Source organism: Schistocerca serialis, chromosome 3, assembly GCF_023864345.2.
Source record: "Schistocerca serialis cubense isolate TAMUIC-IGC-003099 chromosome 3, iqSchSeri2.2, whole genome shotgun sequence".
Classification (NCBI taxonomy): Eukaryota; Metazoa; Arthropoda; class Insecta; order Orthoptera; family Acrididae; genus Schistocerca; species Schistocerca serialis.
Window position 1 is genome coordinate 202,203,371 of NC_064640.1, and position 18,829 is coordinate 202,222,199.

Consider the following 18,829-nt stretch of genomic DNA (forward strand, 5'->3'; position numbering starts at 1 on the left):
AACTGTCATTGTACGTGCCAAACAATAACCTAGATTGTGGCTCACAAGTGACACCACAGAAAGTTTGTAACAACTCATCACATAACTTTGTTAGTCTACTAGCAATGTCTGTAGGCATTCACTCACCTGCAGTATTCTAAAGCTGTTATCCTTCCTGAACTGAGTTGGTCACCAACTTCACAACATTGGTGTTTTGGGTGGAGTACTGGGATGGTATTGTCTTAATAATTACTGTTATTAGAGTGCCAAGTATTTCTTAGTATGCCAAATTAAAAAAAAAAAACCAACAACACAGCAAAAAAGGAAGTTAAACATGACATTACTGTAAACATTGTTCTGAACAAGAAAATATCGTATAGAAGACTTTGTCTAAAATATTTAATATAATTAGTGACAATATAAGTGAAGTAGCCTATAGCTCTGAGCACTGATTGTAGACTGAGCAAAAGGTACTAGTTTAAGTGCACCAAGGTAGGGATGATTGTAATTTTTCAGCCAATGTTGGGGAATTTTTGTGCAAACGTTTTTCCTCGGTGATTTCATATAACAAGCACTAATTACAGAAAAATGATATACACTGAGGTGACAAACGTCATGGGTACCTCCAAATGTCCTGTCAGACAGCCTGTTGCCTGGCATAGTGCAGCAACTCCATGTGGCATGGAAGGTCCCTGCAGAAATACTGAGCCTCACTGTCGCTATAACCATCCATAACTGTGAAAGTGTTGCCAGTTCTGAATTTTGTCCATGAACTGACCTCTCAGTTATGTCCCATAAATGTTTGATGGGATTCGTATCGGGCAATCTGGGTGGACAAATCATTCGGTTGAATTGTCCAGAATGTTCTTCAAACCAATCGCTAACAACCGTGGCACGGTGACATGGAGCACTGTCAACCATAAAATTTCCACTGTTTTGGAATGCAAAGACCATGAATGGCTGCAAATGGTCTCCAAGGAGCCAAACATAACCATTTACAATCAATACTTGGTCCAGTTGAACCAGAGGACCCAGTCCATTACATGTAAACACAGCCCACATCAGCTTGCACAGTGCCTTGTTGACAACTTTGGGTCCACAGATTCTTGGGATCTGGACCATACATGAATGCTACTATCAGCTGTTACCAGCTGAAATTGTGACTCACCTGACCAGGCCACGGATTTCCAGTCGTGTAGTGTCCAACCAATGTGGTCACGAGTCCAGGAGATGCGCTGGAGACAATGTTGAGCTGTTAACAAAGTCACTCGCATCTGTCCTTTGCTGCCATACCCCGCTGATGTCAAATTTTGCCACATTGTCCTAATGGATTCATTCGTTGTTTGTCCCACATTGATTCCTGCAGTTCCTTTATGCAGTGTTGCTTGTCTGTCTGCACTGACCACTCTATGCAAACGCTACTGTTCTTGGTCATTAAGTGAAGGCCGTTGGCCACTGCACTGACCATGGTGAGAGGTAATGCCTGAAATTTGGTATTCTTGGCATACTCTTCACTACGGATCCCAGAATACTGAATTCCCTAACCTATTTCCAAAATGGAATGTCCCATGCTCCACCTACCATCCCGCGTTCAAAGTCAGTTAATTCCTGTTGTATAACATGATTCACCTGAGCACAAATGACAGCTCCACCAATGCACTGTCCTTTTATACCTTGTGTATGTGATACTACTGCTCTCTGTGTGAGTATCACTATACAATGACTTTTGTCACCTTAGTGTAAAATGACAGTTATACTTTGATGGGAAGCTGTCTATTTAGGTTTCCTGCTTATGACTGCTTACATAACAAGATAAATAACTAAAGTTATAAATATGCTTCCCCTATGAGTATGCAGCACTTCCAAACTATCCAGCTCAGCATAATTCTCAAGCTAACTGGACACCTGCCTGAATCATGCCATGTGGTGTCTATCTTCCACTTACGTGGTTGGTTAGTTACATGTTCCATGGATCATCTTGCACAATACATCGCAATGATGTGGAACAAGTTATTTTAGATTTACATTGAAAATTAATTTGTACATATGGCTACATTATGAACATTTGTATGTTGTTGTTGTTTTTTCTGTAAAAAGAAAAAAACAAGATATACAAATGTGAGTTAGTAATTCCTACCCACCACCTTTTTACACATTACAGTAATAGAAACTCTTCTATGGAATAGAAGGTGAGTTACCCTAGAACATTATTGACTGAAAATATGTCAACTTATTGATTTGTCTCTCCCCAAGATTTGCAATGATTCTACGTCCAAATGTGGCAGAACTGAGTATGTTGTGTCTCTTTAAAACTGAGGGTGAGACCACTTGCAGAAAACCAGTCAATGATACTTTTAAGAACTTTGTTTGCCATTTCAACTGTTTCTGCAGTATGCTTGGACTGATTTCAGTACTAGTGCCTCCTGCAAAAAGAACTAATTCTGCTTGTTGTATACAAGACGGAACATCATTTACATATATGATGAACAGTAGTGTACCTAATATTGGACCTAGTGGGACCCCACACATGATTTCTCCCCAGTCAGAATTATGTTCCTGCATTCTTTTGATTAGATATGATATTCCCCATTGGTTGGGTACATTATCAATCCCATACAATGTCAGTTTATGTAGGAGAATACTGTGATTCACACAGTGAAACACCTTAGAGAGGTCACAGAGAATACAAACTGGCACTATTTTATTATTTAATGCTTGTAAAATCTAGTGAGTGAAAGCGTAAATGGCATTCTCGGTAGAGCAACCCTTCTGAAACCCAACTGTGACTTGCTAAGAATGACACAGTTGCTAAGGTGAGACACAATTCTAGAATACATAATACTCTTAAAAATTTTGGAGAATGATGTCAGCACTGCCAGCTGCATATTTCAACTAACACTAAATATGGTGTTTAAGTTAAAAAACCGAAAAATTTGGAAACATACCTAATTAACCTCTCATGTTAGGTGGATAACTATGTGAGGTCACAAAGCAAGCATACCACCTTTAGTAGCCCCACCAGATATTGATATGGAAAAAAAACATCATCGATCTGTGTAACTGCTAATATGTCTGCTGTGAGCTGTTAGTATGTCTGTGGTAGCATGTAAGATCAGCCTGGTATATTTCACTTCAATGTTTACCTAGGCCCACATTCTACAGTGACCTCCATGTGCCTTGTATCACAAAATGTGCAAAACTATTGCTTTTCTTCAGTATATCTTCCAAGTTGAAGGATCAGTATTGCCTCTCACATTCTTAAATTTCTCTAGAACCTAAGCTGATCTTCCCCAAGGTTGGCTTCTATCAGTCTTTCCATTCTTCAGTAGATAATGCCTGGAAGATAGTCCAAGATGGCCGCCGAGTAAGTGACGCCAGAAACTATTTCTGGAAAGTTAAGTGATTTAGACAGGAATATAATTTAGTTTAACGCCGCCAACAAATTAAATACGTGCATTAGTGTATCGTTTAGTCTTGCCGTTAAAGGTTTCACGTTTCTTTGCGTATTTATTCAGAAAACACGAAAAGATCGTAACTTCGCGAAGTCGCGTTTAGGCTTAAATTTTGTAAACATGTTTGTTGTTTCACAGTAATTTGACTAGTTTCTCGGCAACAAATAAGTAAACTACCGTAAATAGCATATAACTTACTTGTTTTAATACAGATTTCAGAAAAAACAGCGTAACTTTATATCAGAAACTTGCTTATATACATTTGTTTATAGGCCTAATTCTCATAACGTTTTTGGAGAATCAAACTTAAAGTATCTCGTTTAATTGTCCTTTTTTTTCATTCCATCGAGTGAAATATATAATAAATAGCGTATACCTTCATTGTTTTAATACAGATCTCAGAAAAACAGCGGAATTTTAACTCAGAAACTTGCTTATATACATTTGTGAATAGGCTTAATTCTTGTAACGTCTTTTTTGATTTTCGGTATTTTAATTGATTTATTCTAGCTAAAGTATTAATTTTGCCATGAGTGAGAAGTGCCTGACTTCCCGTAGAATTGTTAGTTCCAGGGTTTGGTGTGATGGATGCAGTAGTTTTTTTCACTGGGGGGACTGCAGTGGCGTGGGTGTCGGGAAAGTGGATCAGACTCATCAGTGGTTATGAAGGATTTGCAGCAGAGATAGGAAGATAGTGGAACAGGAGGGGAAAATTGCTGCCCTTCAGGCTGAGCTAGATCAGGCTAGGGAAGATCTGGACAGGTTAAGGAGGGAGAAGGGCAAAGATGGGTGGGAAGTGGCAACAGGTAACAAAAGGAACAGGCCTAGAACTAAGTCAAGCAGTTTTGTGGTGAATGTCAAAAATAAGTTTGACCTGTTGCTTCAGTTAGAAACTGATGAGCCTCAAGCAGAGGTAGGTGTAGACAGCACACAACAAACTTTCAATAATAAATTGAAAAATAATGTAGGAAAGTCATCGAAAAGGAAGAAAGTTTTGTTGTTAGGCAGTTCTCATGCCAGAGGTGTAGGCCAACTCCTGCAGGAGGAATTGGGACCAGAATACCAGGTCACAAATTTTTTCAAACCAAGTGCTAGTCTGGATCGGGTGCCAGAGGATTTAGGTTCACTCTGTAAAGGATTTACCAGGGAAGACACCGTGGTTATTGTGGGAGGGCCAGGGAACAGTATCGACAGAGATCCTGGGTACAGTATAGAGTGTGACCTGGTAAAGATTGTGTCGGCATCGACACACACCAATGTTGAGTTTGTATCTGTCCTGAGACGCCATGACTGGCCTCATTTGAACTCTTCTGTTGGGAGAGTTACTTTGGAGTTGGAACGGCTGCTTGGGTCGGGTGCGGGGGCTCATATTGGTGTGGTTCCTGTTGATTCTCTCAGTAGGTGGGACTATACCAGGCACGGCCTACATCTCAACAGGAAAGGGAAGGGTAAACTGGCTGGGGTAATAGCAGGAAATTTAAGGGGGGTAAAATACCAGTGGTTACAGGTGTTGGAGCAGTACCTTTTTTTAGGATAGGTAAGACAGAAAGATGTCAAGTTCTACGAGAGGTCAGGATTGAAACAAATCTTCAGTTTAGGGAAGAAATTAAACAGCACAATTCTAGCACATTGGATCACCAATCACAGCTGTCAATTATAAATTTTCACCAATCACCAGAAATTTTATCTCCACTAAGTTGTATCTCAGTCCTAGGTAATTGCATTGATGAATTAAAGTCACCCAACCCAGTTGACATAATCTGCTTCTCTGAACTCTATGTGACCACTGGTATAGGAACTAGGCCTAAGCACAATGAGAAACTCCGACAGGAGAGTACTGCAAATGTTAGAATAAGGAAAGGTTCTCATAAAAGTATAATTAAAAATAATGTAAGTGTATTTCATCAAAATATTGGGAGTTTAAAGAATAAAATAGATGAGCTTCTGGTTTGTTTAGAAGATTTAGAAGCTGAGGATGAAATAGATATACTATGCCTGTTTGAGCATCACATTGTTACTGATATGGATAAGGTAAATGTAAGTGGATATAAGCTCTCTGCACATGTAATTAGAGAAAATATGGAGAAAGGAGGAGTTGCCATATATGTCAAAAGTTATCATTGTGCAAAAAGTATAGAAACAAAAAAGTTTTGTGTAGAGAAACATATAGAAGCATGTGCCTGTTAGCTTAAATTAAATAAAGGCACATTTATAATTGTAACTGTATATAGGTCCCCATCGGGAAATTTTCATCTATTTCTGAAAATTTGGACTCCTTGTTGTGCTATCTGTCAGACAGGGGAAAGCAAATTATTATTTGTGGGAACTTCAATGTAGATTCTCTGAAAGAGGGTAATAGGAAAAATGACCTTGAAGTATTACTCAGTTCTTTCAATTTGACACCCGTTATTGATTTTCCTACTTGGGTGGTAAAGGATAGCAGCTCACTGATAGATAACTTCTTTATAGACCAAGATAAGTTTAACCAGATAAATGCTCAGCCTGTTGAGAATGGTCTTTCTGATCATGGTGCACAGCTAGTTACAATATATGACATAGCTCCATTCAGCAGTACTAAACAGTCCTCCAAAGTAGTACGTTCAGTCAATGATTTAATAATTGCAAATTTCAGGGAAAGCCTCCAGCAGTTAGACTGGGATGAGGTGTACCGTGAACCTGATGCCAATTTAAAATATCATTTACTTCATGACTCTTTTGTAAATGCATTTGAAAACTGCTTCCCCAAGAAAATAGTTAAACATACTCATAAGAAACCATGTAACAAACCATGGCTTACTAAGGGTATAAAAATATCTTGTAACCGGAAAAGGGAAATGTATCTGACAGCAAGAAAGAGTAGTGACCCAGAAACTATCAAACATTATAAGAACTACTGTGCTATATTAAGAAAAGTTATTAAAAAATCCAGAAGTGTGTGTTTCATGTCTGAAATTAGCATCTCTGATAATAAAATTAAAACAATTTGGAACATTATTAAAAGAGAAACAGGTCAACCAAGAGCACAGGAAGACAGTATTACCATCAAATTGAATGAAAACTTTGCGAACAAAATGTCAGAAGTTGAAAATATTTTTAATAATAATTTTCTAAATGTTGTGGATATAGTAGGATCCAGGTGTTCATTAGAAGATGCTAGGCTGTTAATGGAAGAGGCCATACCTGTGCAATTTGATACAACTGAAATCTCACCCACTTCTCCCTCTGAAATTAGGAAAATAATAAACTTGCTTAAAAGCAAAAACTCACATGGAATTGATGGCATTTCCAGCAAAATACTAAAAGCTTGTTCTCAACAGATAAGTAAGATTCTCAGCCACCTGTGTAATAGTTCTCTGGTACAGGGCATTTTCCCTGATAGACCGAAATATGCCATTGTTATACCTTTGCATAAAAAAGGGGATAGATCTGATGTCAACAATTACCGTCCAATCTCCCTTCTAACAGCTTTATCCAAAATTATTGAGAAAGTAATGTATTCAAGAGTAGCTTCACATATCTGTAAAAATGAAGTACTAACAAAATGTCAGTTTGGTTTCCAGAAAAGTTTTTCAACAGAAAATGCCATATATGCTTTCACCAATCAAATTTTGAATGATCTGAATAACCGAACACCACCCATTGGGATGTTTTGTGATCTCTCAAAGGCTTTTGATTGTGTAAATCATGAAATTCTGCTAGACAAGCTCAAGTATTGTGGCATGAGTGGGACAGTGCACAAATGGTTTAATTCGTACCTAACTGGAAGAGTGCAGAAAGTTGAAATAAGCAGTTCTCATAATATGCAAAGATCAGCACATTCCTCAAACTGGGGAACTACCAAGAATGGGGTTCCGCAAGGGTCAGTTTTGGGTCCTTTGTTGTTCTTAATATATATTAATGACTTGCCATTCTATATTCATGAAGAGGCAAAGTTAGTTCTCTTTGCTGATGATACAAGTATAGTAATCACACTTGACAAACAAGAATTAACTGATGAAATTGTCAATAATGTCTTTCAGAAAATTACCAAGTGGTTCCTTGTAAACGGACTCTCACTGAATTTTGATAAGAGACAGTACATACAGTTCCGTACAGCAAATGGTATGACGCCATTAATAAATATAGACCTTATCAGAAGCAGATAGCTAAGGTAGAATATTCAAAATTTTTAGGTGTGTCCATTGAGGAGAGATTAAATTGGAAGAAACACATTGATGATCTGCTGAAACGTTTGAGTTCAGCTACTTATGCAATAAGGGTCACTGCAAATTTTGGTGATAAACATCTTAGTAAATCAGCTTACTACGCCTATTTTCACTCATTGTTTGCATATGGCATCATATTTTGGGGTAATTCATCACTGAGGAATAAAGTATTTATTGCACAAAAGCGTGTAATCAGAATAATAGCTGGAGTCCACCCAAGATCATCTTGCAGACATTTATTTAAGGATCTAGGGATATTCACAGCAGCTTCTCAGTATATATACTCTCTTATGAAATTTGTTATTAACAACCAAACCCAATTCAAAAGTAATAGCAGTGGGCATAACTACAATACTAGGAGAAAGGATGATCTTCACTATTCAAGATTAAATCTAACTTTGGCACAAAAAGGGGTGAATTATACTGCCACTAAAGTCTTTGGTCACTTACCAAATAGTATCAAAAGTCTGACAGATAACCAACAAGTATTTAAGAAGAAATTAAAAGAATTTCTGAATGACAACTCCTCCTACTTCATAGAGGAATTTTTAGATATAAATTAAGAAAAAAAAAAAAAAAAAAACCCAAACAAAAAAATTATTTTTTTTAAAAAAAAGAAAAAAGTTGTTATATTAACTTAATTATGTTGTTAAATTAACTTAATTATGTCATGTATTGGAAAATTTGACTTATTCCACATCATTACGAAATATCGTATTCATGATCCATGGAACTTGTATTAATCTAATCTGTCAGTACTATGCACGAATTCTTACCACTGCTTTTTGTCTGTAGTTACTTTATCAGTCTTCTGTCCTACAAGACTACAGTAACACCTTTCAGTGTCTTCAGCATAACACTCTAGTCCTCTCTGTCAAATACCGTACCCCAGTCAACAAAATAGATGTTCATATCATTTTAAACTTTTAGTATTCTTTGTCCTATCATCATAAAACATCCAATAGCATCACACATTCCTTTTCCTTTCCTGAATCCAAACTGATCCTCCCCATGTTTTCCTCAGTTATTTTTCCATTTTTCTTGGAACAAAGTTACACACAATCTTTATAATGTTGCACATGGAAAAAAAATCTATCATCATGTAATCTTTGCATTCCTTGGTATTGTATTTCTTTATGTGATGGGATTAGGACGCTTTTCACCAAATCTTCAGGTCAAATGCCCGCATTGTAATTATATCCTTCTGATAGGTTTATTAATGAAAGAGGTGTAAGTATAGGACAAAACTTCATCCTATGTTTGATCTGGGAATGCAACACCACAAATAAATGAGGTGTCAGGGGTTTGAGAAATTTATGTAGCAAAAAACGTATGAAAAGAGTTTATTTTTAGTAATTAAATACAAAAATTAATGTAAATGTTCAAGTGCACTATGTTACACAATTAAATCAAATTATAAGATGACATTCTGGCAAATAAAAGCAGAACATAAAACAATACTGTCAATATCATTAGAAACTGCCTTCACAAAGAGCTTGAATGTAATGTGTGGATGAATGGCTGATGTAAAAAGACACAATTAACAGCAATGAGTAACAGAGAGGTAGGTTGGCTGAAAATTACAAACACAGGCCTAAACAACATGTGATTTACATACAAAACACACATTTCAACAATTAATGCTGAACTATTGAGTGACTACAAAACGGTACGGCCTCATTTTATTTCAGTCTTTAAAGTCAATATTTAAAAAAAGGAAGGGACAAAAATGGGAAAATGAAACACTTAAAATCAATATTTAAAGAAAAGTATGGAACAAAAATGGAAAATGAAACATAAATAAGGGTAAAGACTCACTCTCTCACTCTCTCTCTCTCTCTCTCTCTCTCTCTCTCTCTCTCTCTCTCTCTCTCCCTGCCTTGCATGACCTCACATATCTTACACCATTACGTAAGTGACACTTGTGATTCAGCACAATTCAATTCTTGTGATTTTTCAGTATTGAGCATCTTATGCTCTGATGCATAACACAATAATTATTTTGTAACCTTTTCTTGCATTTGTTTCTATATTGTATACCTGAACCTAATACTAATAATCTCGTCACAAATCATGCAATAAAAATTATCACAACAGGCCAGAAGATTTCCATCTCTGATCAAAATTTTGTCAAAGCAGTTAAATGATAAACTTTAAATTAAATTGTGTTAAAAAACTGCATGTCTTGATGAAATGCAATCACAGCTGTCTAAGAATGGAGCACAGTGGTGCCTTGTTGAATGAAGTGCCATAACTGCTTGTAAGCATTGTAAACTTTGTTGCAGCTTCAGTTTGTTAGAGCAGGCTGGTGCCTTTCCACTTATATTACAGCTTCGTAACATTTTATAGAAGTCAGGTACTTATCTACAGGAACTTTCAAAGACAAAAAATGTGTTAAATTCATTCAAAATCATATAGTAAAGACACAGCCCTTTCCCTTTCTTCTATGACCTTCCGAAATTTCGCATTTGGCGGCAGATCTTCTTTTGCAATAGTTTTCAATTTGTTCAGAAGTTTCTCCAACACATCTGGGTGTTCCTGTGAACATAACAAGGCTTTTTACAGAATACTCAAACATGTGGAGGCAAATATCACCTGACATAACACTATTGGCATTTTAGAAAGACCTCTGTTTCATGGGCACAAATGAAATTTATTAGACAAAAAGGGAGAGAAAATACTGCTCATATAGAAAGAGCAGCAATTGGATCACAGGTTGGTCTCAATGCACAACTTACTCTCGTGTAAATTACCAAGTCATTTTAGTAGAATAATATACACAGATACTTCTTATTAATAAAACTGTTTCCTGTAGCAAAGAAAACGATACGTGGAAAGACCAGGTCACTTTCAGATACGAATACACTGAACACAATCTTACCATTAGCTTTTCAAAAGAAACAATGCTCTCCTTTTCATTAATATCACCTCTGTCTAGATATTCAGTCTCATAACTCTTGAGCCTAGCAGTGGCATCCTGAAACATGAATTAAATGATGATAGGAGACACAGGCGTTAAACTGCATCACACAATGACTTGTCAAGATGAGCTGTCCAATTCACTAGTAATATTGCAAGTCACATACCACTTTCAGTATTACAATATTTTCTAATTTTATGAAATATTTACGAACTATCAACCACTGCCAACAATACTGCACTTACCTCTATCACATCATCTGGTAATTTGGCAACCTTAGCAACTTCAACTCCAAAGCTCCTGTTGCAAAATCCTTGCTCAATTTTGTATAGCATTGTAAGTTTACCATCCACAATCATTGCAGTTGCATGTAGATTGTGAACATTTGGTAGCTCATTTGCTAGCTCAGTTATTTCATCAAAATGAGTAGCAAATAATGTGAAACACCTTGTTTTCTCTGCCAAGTGCCTAGAAAATATTGGTTTATTATTCTCAGCAGTATTTACTGTGTTGTATACATAATTGTGGTACTACAACAGAAAATACAAAAAAAAAAAAAACAGCAGTCAAAAATGGAATGAGTACTGATGACCACTCAGTGCATAGTGGACGTGGTGAGCAGTAGATCTGCAAATAAACAAGCTTTAGAACATGGCAACTAAAGTGGGAAACTTGCATTCTGCTTTGGACAACATGCATACACACATGGCTACCTCTGGCTAAACTAGGCTGAGGGACTGTTGGGCAGAGCAGGTGAAATCACCACAGTAATAAGGAAAAGGATGGAAAGATAAGCAGAAAGATGAAGAGAAGAGAGAAGAGAAGCAAGTGTTTTGATGTGGAGGGTAGCAGGGTTAACAACAGGAATATGACACCAAAGGAAGCTCACTCTGATTTATGCTGGGATAAAACATTATGTGTGGGGTGTATGGAGGGGGAGAGGGGGGAATAGAAGGGAAGGCAGGAAGGAATGAGGAAGAAAGAGTGATCACATTTTAACAATGTGTAAATGATGAGGTAATTAGGGACACTGCACAAGTTTGGATGGGGGGAGAATGGGGTAGGTAATCAATAGTGTCATTTTCAAATGAACTATCTAAGCATTGGCCTTAAGCAATTTCGGAGAACCACAGAAAATGAAAATCTGGATGACCAGATGGTGATCACAGCTGACCAGATGGGGATCAGAGCCACTGTCGCGCTGAATGTGAGCCAAATGTCTTGCAAATGGGAAACCTTGCTGTCCTAGAATGTAAAGGGGAAACTGCTAAGAGAACAAAGCGAATAACGATTTATAGAACAAAAACTATAAATAAAACTACAGTGACAAGGCCAGAGGGAATAGTGGGAAGCAGGTGCAGTACTGGGGGAGTGAAGGGACAAGAAAATAGTGGAAATTGAGACTAGACAGACTGGGGGGCCAAAGGGTGTGATAGAGAAAAGGTTCTCAGTTACCAATTTGGAGAAGACAGTGTTCAGGGTGGGGGTGGGGCAGGGGATGTAGATTCGATCACCATGAGGGTGCTGCAGAGATGCTTGGTGAAGAAAGATGATGTTAATAATTATAGAAAAACAATATCTGAGGCAGACTGTAAGATGGTTCTATTACCTCTATCACATATCTTCATTTTTTTAAAAAAACCACAAGTAAAAGATAGGGGAGGTAATTATGTGTTTGGAGGCATACTGCCAGTCATTTTCAATGGTTTGTGTGTAGTCATCTTCAGAAACCCATACATTAAGCTCCACACGGGGACAGAGACCAAGTATGTGTTAATGGGCAATATACACTTTGGTAATTCAGCCTATCTGTAGGAAAGAAGTAGCAACTGCAATGTGGAAGTAATAACAGTGTTTGCAGGTCCACTGAAAGTTAAAAAAAAGAGACAGAGAGGAGGAAGAGCTTTCTAAGCATATTATGCACGCAAACAATTTTGTTAGTGATTTTCACTTATCTGGAACAGTCTCATCACTTTAAAGACACACAAAATTCAGTACTGAAGCTACAAATTTTAGTTTCCCTGAAACTAATTTTCACTTGAAGCACTCTCTAAATTTTTCATTTATAATATGGTTTTCTGCAGACTGTCACATACATAAATGGATCTGGTTGACCACCACCACCACTACCTCAAGCTGATTACACAAACCAGCAATAAAATATGAAGCTATTCTTGGACTCCTGTCTCCCTCTTCCTTTAATTTCAACTGGTAATGGGCAGTAAAAGGAAATCTACTGAAAGTTTTTGGTAAGCTATCTCCTTAGTGGATGAAATGCATTTCCTTGAGATTCTACCAGCCACTCTTTACAAATAGTTTAATATGAGCCTTCCATATTAAGTCGCTCCAGATACATCTTTTAGATTTTTTTCTGACACAGGGTGTATACGTGGACAAGGAAAAAAACAATTCCAGATTTCCCCCCGGATCTCCTGGTTAAAAATACACTTTCTCCCAAGTGAAAATACACTTCTTCCGTGTTAAGTGACAGTATACTATCCCTCGCAACTGTAAAACGTATGAATCATTTGAATGGTTATAGTTCTACACAGCGGCTTAGGACTTCCCAGCACTTTAGGAAACGATACTCACAGGGGGGAGGAGGGGGGGTTGTCAACCACAACACATTTTGGAAAGTTCTTTGATGTGCAGCAACATAAACACTGCAAATTTTCATATTACGAACGTATAAATTCGCATTCCACCAAACACCGCATGTTACTCTCCGAAGCATTGAAATGGAGATTGCGAAGCGCTTTTGTAAGCCAGTCATACCTCATGTCATGCAATCTCGCCAGCCGATGACAGCGGATATTCAGAGCATAGGACATGTGATGTAGTCAGCCAATAGCAACATCATTGTTAAGTAGTACAAACACACAAATAGGAAAAGTTTATATACATAGTGCTGTTACAAGAAAAAACCTTTCAGATATAGTATTGGTCTCTCTGATTTGTAAGCCGCAAGAGAAGCTAAGCTTTCACATATAATTTTGATCTTTTTTGTGCATTTTACACTTTAAGATACATCACACAAATGTGCCAGCAAAATGTTTAATACCATCATTAATCTCAGATCTTCTGGGCTGGAAATTCTGGCAAATGGATTGTCATCAAACAGTTTATTTTTAAATGAGAGTCAAACACTCTGTTATTTAAGAAATTCATCGTACATTCTCGCACATAGTTCATCTTGCATAAAAGTAAATTTACTCTGAAAATAAAGCTTTTCAAACCACAATTCGCAATATTTTTCCCATGATCTGTTAGAAACAGATTTGTTCCAGCAGTTGCTAGAGAGCGGCAGATAAGAGGCATCACCGCGCTTGTGCAGCTGCGATGACGTAGGAAGCCCGTATGTGTAAAACATTAAAATATCTTACATGATGTCATAAAAGAAACAAGACATCAGAGCATACTCCAAGAGTGTCGGAATTTCGTGAACCATACTGCAATAAATAATTCGTCTTAAAGTGCACATTCGTATGTCCAGATTGCCAACGAAGTAGGCCTCGACCTGATATTAAGCTCTTCAGTGTGGTGTTTGGGATGTCAGTTTTCTTGGAGCACCAGTACTGTATTATCTAATGCTGAGATCTTTATTATGGCATAATGCCATATGTGCCAGAAGATGAAAGTGTGCATTTGAAATGCAGCGAACAGTTGAAACTAGCCAATAGTGTGGTAACACTTCGTTTCAAATAAATTGGCTGTCTCAGCGGAAAAGATAGATCAAAAGCCGGATTTCTGTAGCAATGCGACAAAAGTAGCTTCATTATTCTGCAAGGCAATTAATGCTTGACTGTCAGAAAGGTGGAAATAAAATCTGAAACAAATAACACATTTTAGCCTTCCGTAATTACGTGAATGTATTTTAATTCACTTGATAGCTCCCAGCCACAGAAATCAGTTTGTTTTCATTTGAAATGAGAGCAGTAAACGAAGAGCAAACAGCAGAATTACTAAATGTAAACATGGATCACATGTGAGCCAAAGGATGAGCAGTCTTGTGTGCTATCATCTACACTACGAGAACAACTGACAGTAACTGTATATGGAGGGCTGCTCAAATTTGCATGCACAGTGGCCTGATGGCTAACTTTGATGCTTGGCTCAATGTATCTAATTTGTTTCTTAACAATTATTTTTCAGCACAATCTATCTTCCAACAACCTTGGAAGCTTTTCACACTGTTTCTGACCACCCTATAATATACCAAGAGCAATGTAATACTTCCTGGTAGTGTGATCAAAAGTACTTTAACTTTTGATGATTTCTTTCCACACATACCTCCCTAGGCCTTTAAGAAAACTAATAACATCAGAGAGCAAAGCTGAGTTTCCTTCGTATAAATGGCAGCTATTGAAAATGAAAAGTAATTACAGTAAACAACATTTCCAACTACAAAAGTTGGAAAGATAACAGTTAATACCCTACACTAAGATTACAATTAATGTGATATTCATATTCACAGTACAATTTTAAAATGCAAAACAAACTGTAGCGTTATGTGTATTTTCAAAGTGCAAATTTCGTAAGGTAGCACAGACTCTTCATAGAATTCACAAGTGTGAAAAGTGTTTTTGAATAACCTGTCTATATGTCATTTGGTCAGTACACAAATACCTTTGCTGTGAAAGGTTCTTGTATATTCCCACCTCCTGTATGTGTAAGATATCTGTAATTTTCTTCAACAATACTAAGAGATAGATGATTACTCACCACATAGAGGTGGTGTTGAGTCGCAGACACAATGAAAAGACTGCTAAGCTTTTAGCTTTCAGATAAAAAAGTCCTGCTTCAGAAACGTGTGCACCCCGCCCCCTTTCCCCATCACACACACACACACACACACACACACACACACACACACACACACACACACAGCGCGTTTACCATCTGTGGCTGCTCGGGAACGACCCATCTGTGAATCATACTTCTGTGATTATGTGTGTTTTTTGCTGTTGAAGGGGGCCATTTTTGTCAGAAAGCTAAAAGCTAGCAGTCTTTTCAGTGTGTGTGTGTGTGTGTGTGTGTGTGTGTGTGTGTGTGTGTGTGCAACTCAACACATCTGTATGTGGTGAGAAGCAGTTTATCCTTTTCATATTGTTGTTATTCTATCCTGGACTTCCCATTGTTTAATTTTTCTTCACTTGTTCTATGCAGATGGAACCTGTATCTATTACACTATTGTGCCAAACCCTCCAATAAAAGATAAGACATGATCTTCCTGCAGCTCCATTTTAAACTGAATTGTTTTATTGCTATTTTGCTTCAAAAGTTCCTTATATCATACGATTTAAATGCAAGAAGTCTACAAAATTAAGTAAGTATTCTTTGTGTAACAGCAGAAATAATAACTGTAATTCCATATACTAACCACGCATGTTATCAAAATTTTAGTACAACTACTATTTTGAACGATATAGCAGGGCACAAATTTTGTGATTGCTCTGTGGCATCACTTATGTTTAACACCCCCAAATTCAAAATGGGGGGCCAAACTGTTCTAAAAATGATCTGTTATTCTCTGACACTATTTTATCAGTAATGGTAAAATTAATTCAAGAATTAGATTACACACTTAAATATTGAGCTGAGCAACAATAAAAACTTAAATTTTCCCTGATGAAAGTTTTTCTGAGACACTCACTTTGAAATTGCCCATGCGATGCCACAACCTTCGTAAGTAGATGTACCCCTTCCAAGTTCATCAATGAGAACAAGAGATTTTCTAGTGGCACTCTGCAATGAAAACAATTTCCAAAATTTAATTATACTTACTTTCCTGAATTAGCAGCTTAGGACCAAATAATTATAAATTTAAGTGTCATTTATTTGTCTCTGAAACATAAATCTTGCAGTGGTGGAAGTGGAGAGGTCATTAAAAGCTCAGAGAAGATCTTACTCTAATGATGCTCGATGTTTCCATCATCTCCTTCATAAATGTTGACATTCCTTTACTCAGATCGTCGCTTGCACCAACTCTTGCAAATATTTCATCCACAACTGATATTTCAGCCTTGCTGCATGGTACAAAGCATCCAATTTGAGCCATGAAAACACAGATACCAACAGAGCGTGCATATGTGCTTTTTCCACCCATATTAGGTCCAGTAATGACGTAAAAGGTCTTCTCATCTATAAGAAATAAATCACCATAAAAGATTATTAACCTAAAAGATAATTATTATTTATTTATATAGTGTATGTTTTTTAAAACACAATATTAAATAAAATAGACAGTAAGCATATGCAATTTACAGACAGACACTTAAATTTTTAACATAAACAACTGGATTGTTCGGTGCCCGCAGGAAATCATTGGAAGTTCCATGATATGCCTTGCATTCTGTAACAATGTGGCAAACTATTTAACTGGCTGCTCCACAGTCACATTTTGGAGATGGAGCCTTACCTCATCTATAAAAAGAGTCTGTGCTACTGCCACGATTGGTGGGTATTGTATTAGTGGTTGCCATATTCTATGCAATTGGTCCCAAAGGTAGATGGTTTCTTTCTTATGCAAGGCAAGTTCTAGCAATGTGGAGAGAAAGCCGCTGTCCAGTCTCACTCCCATGGCTGCTTTCACGGACGGTTTCCTTGATCGAAGCTTGTAGTTTTCTAGGATAGCTGCATCTTGATAGATAGGGAGTTGCATGTTGGCTTGTATGTGTTTAAACTCACTGAGCGGGGCTGCTTTTCGTCGCAGGCCACGGTGTGGAAGTGCATGTGTGACTGATCTGTACAAGAGCACCGTATTCCACAGCAGAGTAGGCTAGTCAAAGTGCTGAAGTACGCCACGCAGCATTTCAGTAACAAAGCCCCAGGTTGTTCTGTACAGCTTATGTAGGATGATGTTCCTAGTTCATATCTTTGCTGCTGTGTTTACCAGATGTTTCTTGTATGACAGTGTTTGGTCCATTGTAACCATCGGATATCTTGGGTGTTAGTTGCAGTGACATATTCTGTCACCAAAATGGACTTGGACCTGTCTAGTCACTGCTCTATTACACAAATGACAGCAAGCTACCTCTGAAAGTATTTCCCCATTATCGCCAGATCAGATGTTGAGATGTCTTCTGTTTCTTCAAAATTTCGGCGTCCCACTGCCAGCACTCAGTCATCAGCATATCAGAACTTAGGGGATATCGTTTAGAGCACATCAGAGATGTACAGATCAAGCAGCACTGGGGTGAGGACAGATTTGAGGTAGTCCATCATTTAGCATCTTTGAAGAGCTTACCCTATTGTCTGGTGTCTACATCTACATACATACTTCGCAAGCCACCGTATTGCGCATGGTGATAGGTAACTTGTACCAAAATTAGTCATTTACCTGCCTAGATATTCAATTGACATGACTGTGTCAAGGACGACACTAATAATGTTGTATTTGAACATTATGGCATTGTTTTTTCTACTTATCTGAATTAACTTACATTTTTCTACATTTAGAGCAAGCTGCAAATTCATCACACCAACTAGGAATTTTGTCTGTCACTTTGTATCCTCCTACAGTCACTCAATTATAACACCTTCCCATACACCACAGCATCATAAGCAAACAGCTGCAGACTGCTGCTGACCCTGCCTGTCAGATCGTTTACCTATATAGAGAACAAGAGCGGTACTGTCACACTTCCCTGGGGCACTGTAGATGATATCCTTGTCTCTGATGAACACTCACTCACCATTAAGGACAACGCACTGGGTTCTCTTACTCAAAAGTTTTCGAGCCACTCACATATCTGGGAACCTATTCCATATGATTATACCTTTATCAACAGTCTGCAGAGGGGCACCATGTTGAAAACTTCCCTGAAATCTAGGTATACGGAATCTCCACGTTGCCCTTCATCCATGGTTTGCAGGATAACATATGAGAAAAGAGCAAGCTGACTTTTGCACGAGCAATGTTTTCTAAAACTGTGTCGATTCATTGACATCAGCTTTTCTTTCTCACGAAAACTTATTATGAAGGATGATCAAGAAATTTCCATTTAAAGGCTGCATAGTCCAGAACTGGCATGTGAATCAGGCAAAATTGCCACGAGTATTGAGGCAATTGTCTCACTGATGCACTGTACAGTAAAACACAGTGTCCTGCTGTACGAAGAAGTTCATAGCTCCCTGCTGTACATTCCTACATGAATCTTTGACTCTTCAAGGCCTTTTCTAAGAGATCAAAGGCACTAAAATCACATGGGGAGAGAACAGGACTTAAGGGCAGTTGCTTGAATATATCTCAATCATCTGTAATGGCTGAGGCT

The 18,829-nt window shown here is 37.7% G+C and overlaps 1 protein-coding gene across 1 annotated transcript in view; it reads right to left on the reverse strand.

Moving 5' to 3' along the window:
- Positions 1-9,004: 9,004 nt before the first annotated feature.
- The window catches only part of LOC126469915 (DNA mismatch repair protein Msh2), a 217,194-nt gene continuing 207,369 nt past the window's right edge, over positions 9,005-18,829 (reverse strand). Inside the window, exons 14-18 of the mRNA XM_050097303.1 lie at positions 16,465-16,697; positions 16,210-16,301; positions 10,802-11,024; positions 10,518-10,613; positions 9,005-10,174 (exon numbers count right to left, since the gene is read on the reverse strand). Of these exons, the coding sequence (XP_049953260.1) occupies positions 10,037-10,174; positions 10,518-10,613; positions 10,802-11,024; positions 16,210-16,301; positions 16,465-16,697 (782 nt within the window). The 3' untranslated portion in view covers positions 9,005-10,036. The remainder of the gene's footprint in view (positions 10,175-10,517; positions 10,614-10,801; positions 11,025-16,209; positions 16,302-16,464; positions 16,698-18,829) is intronic.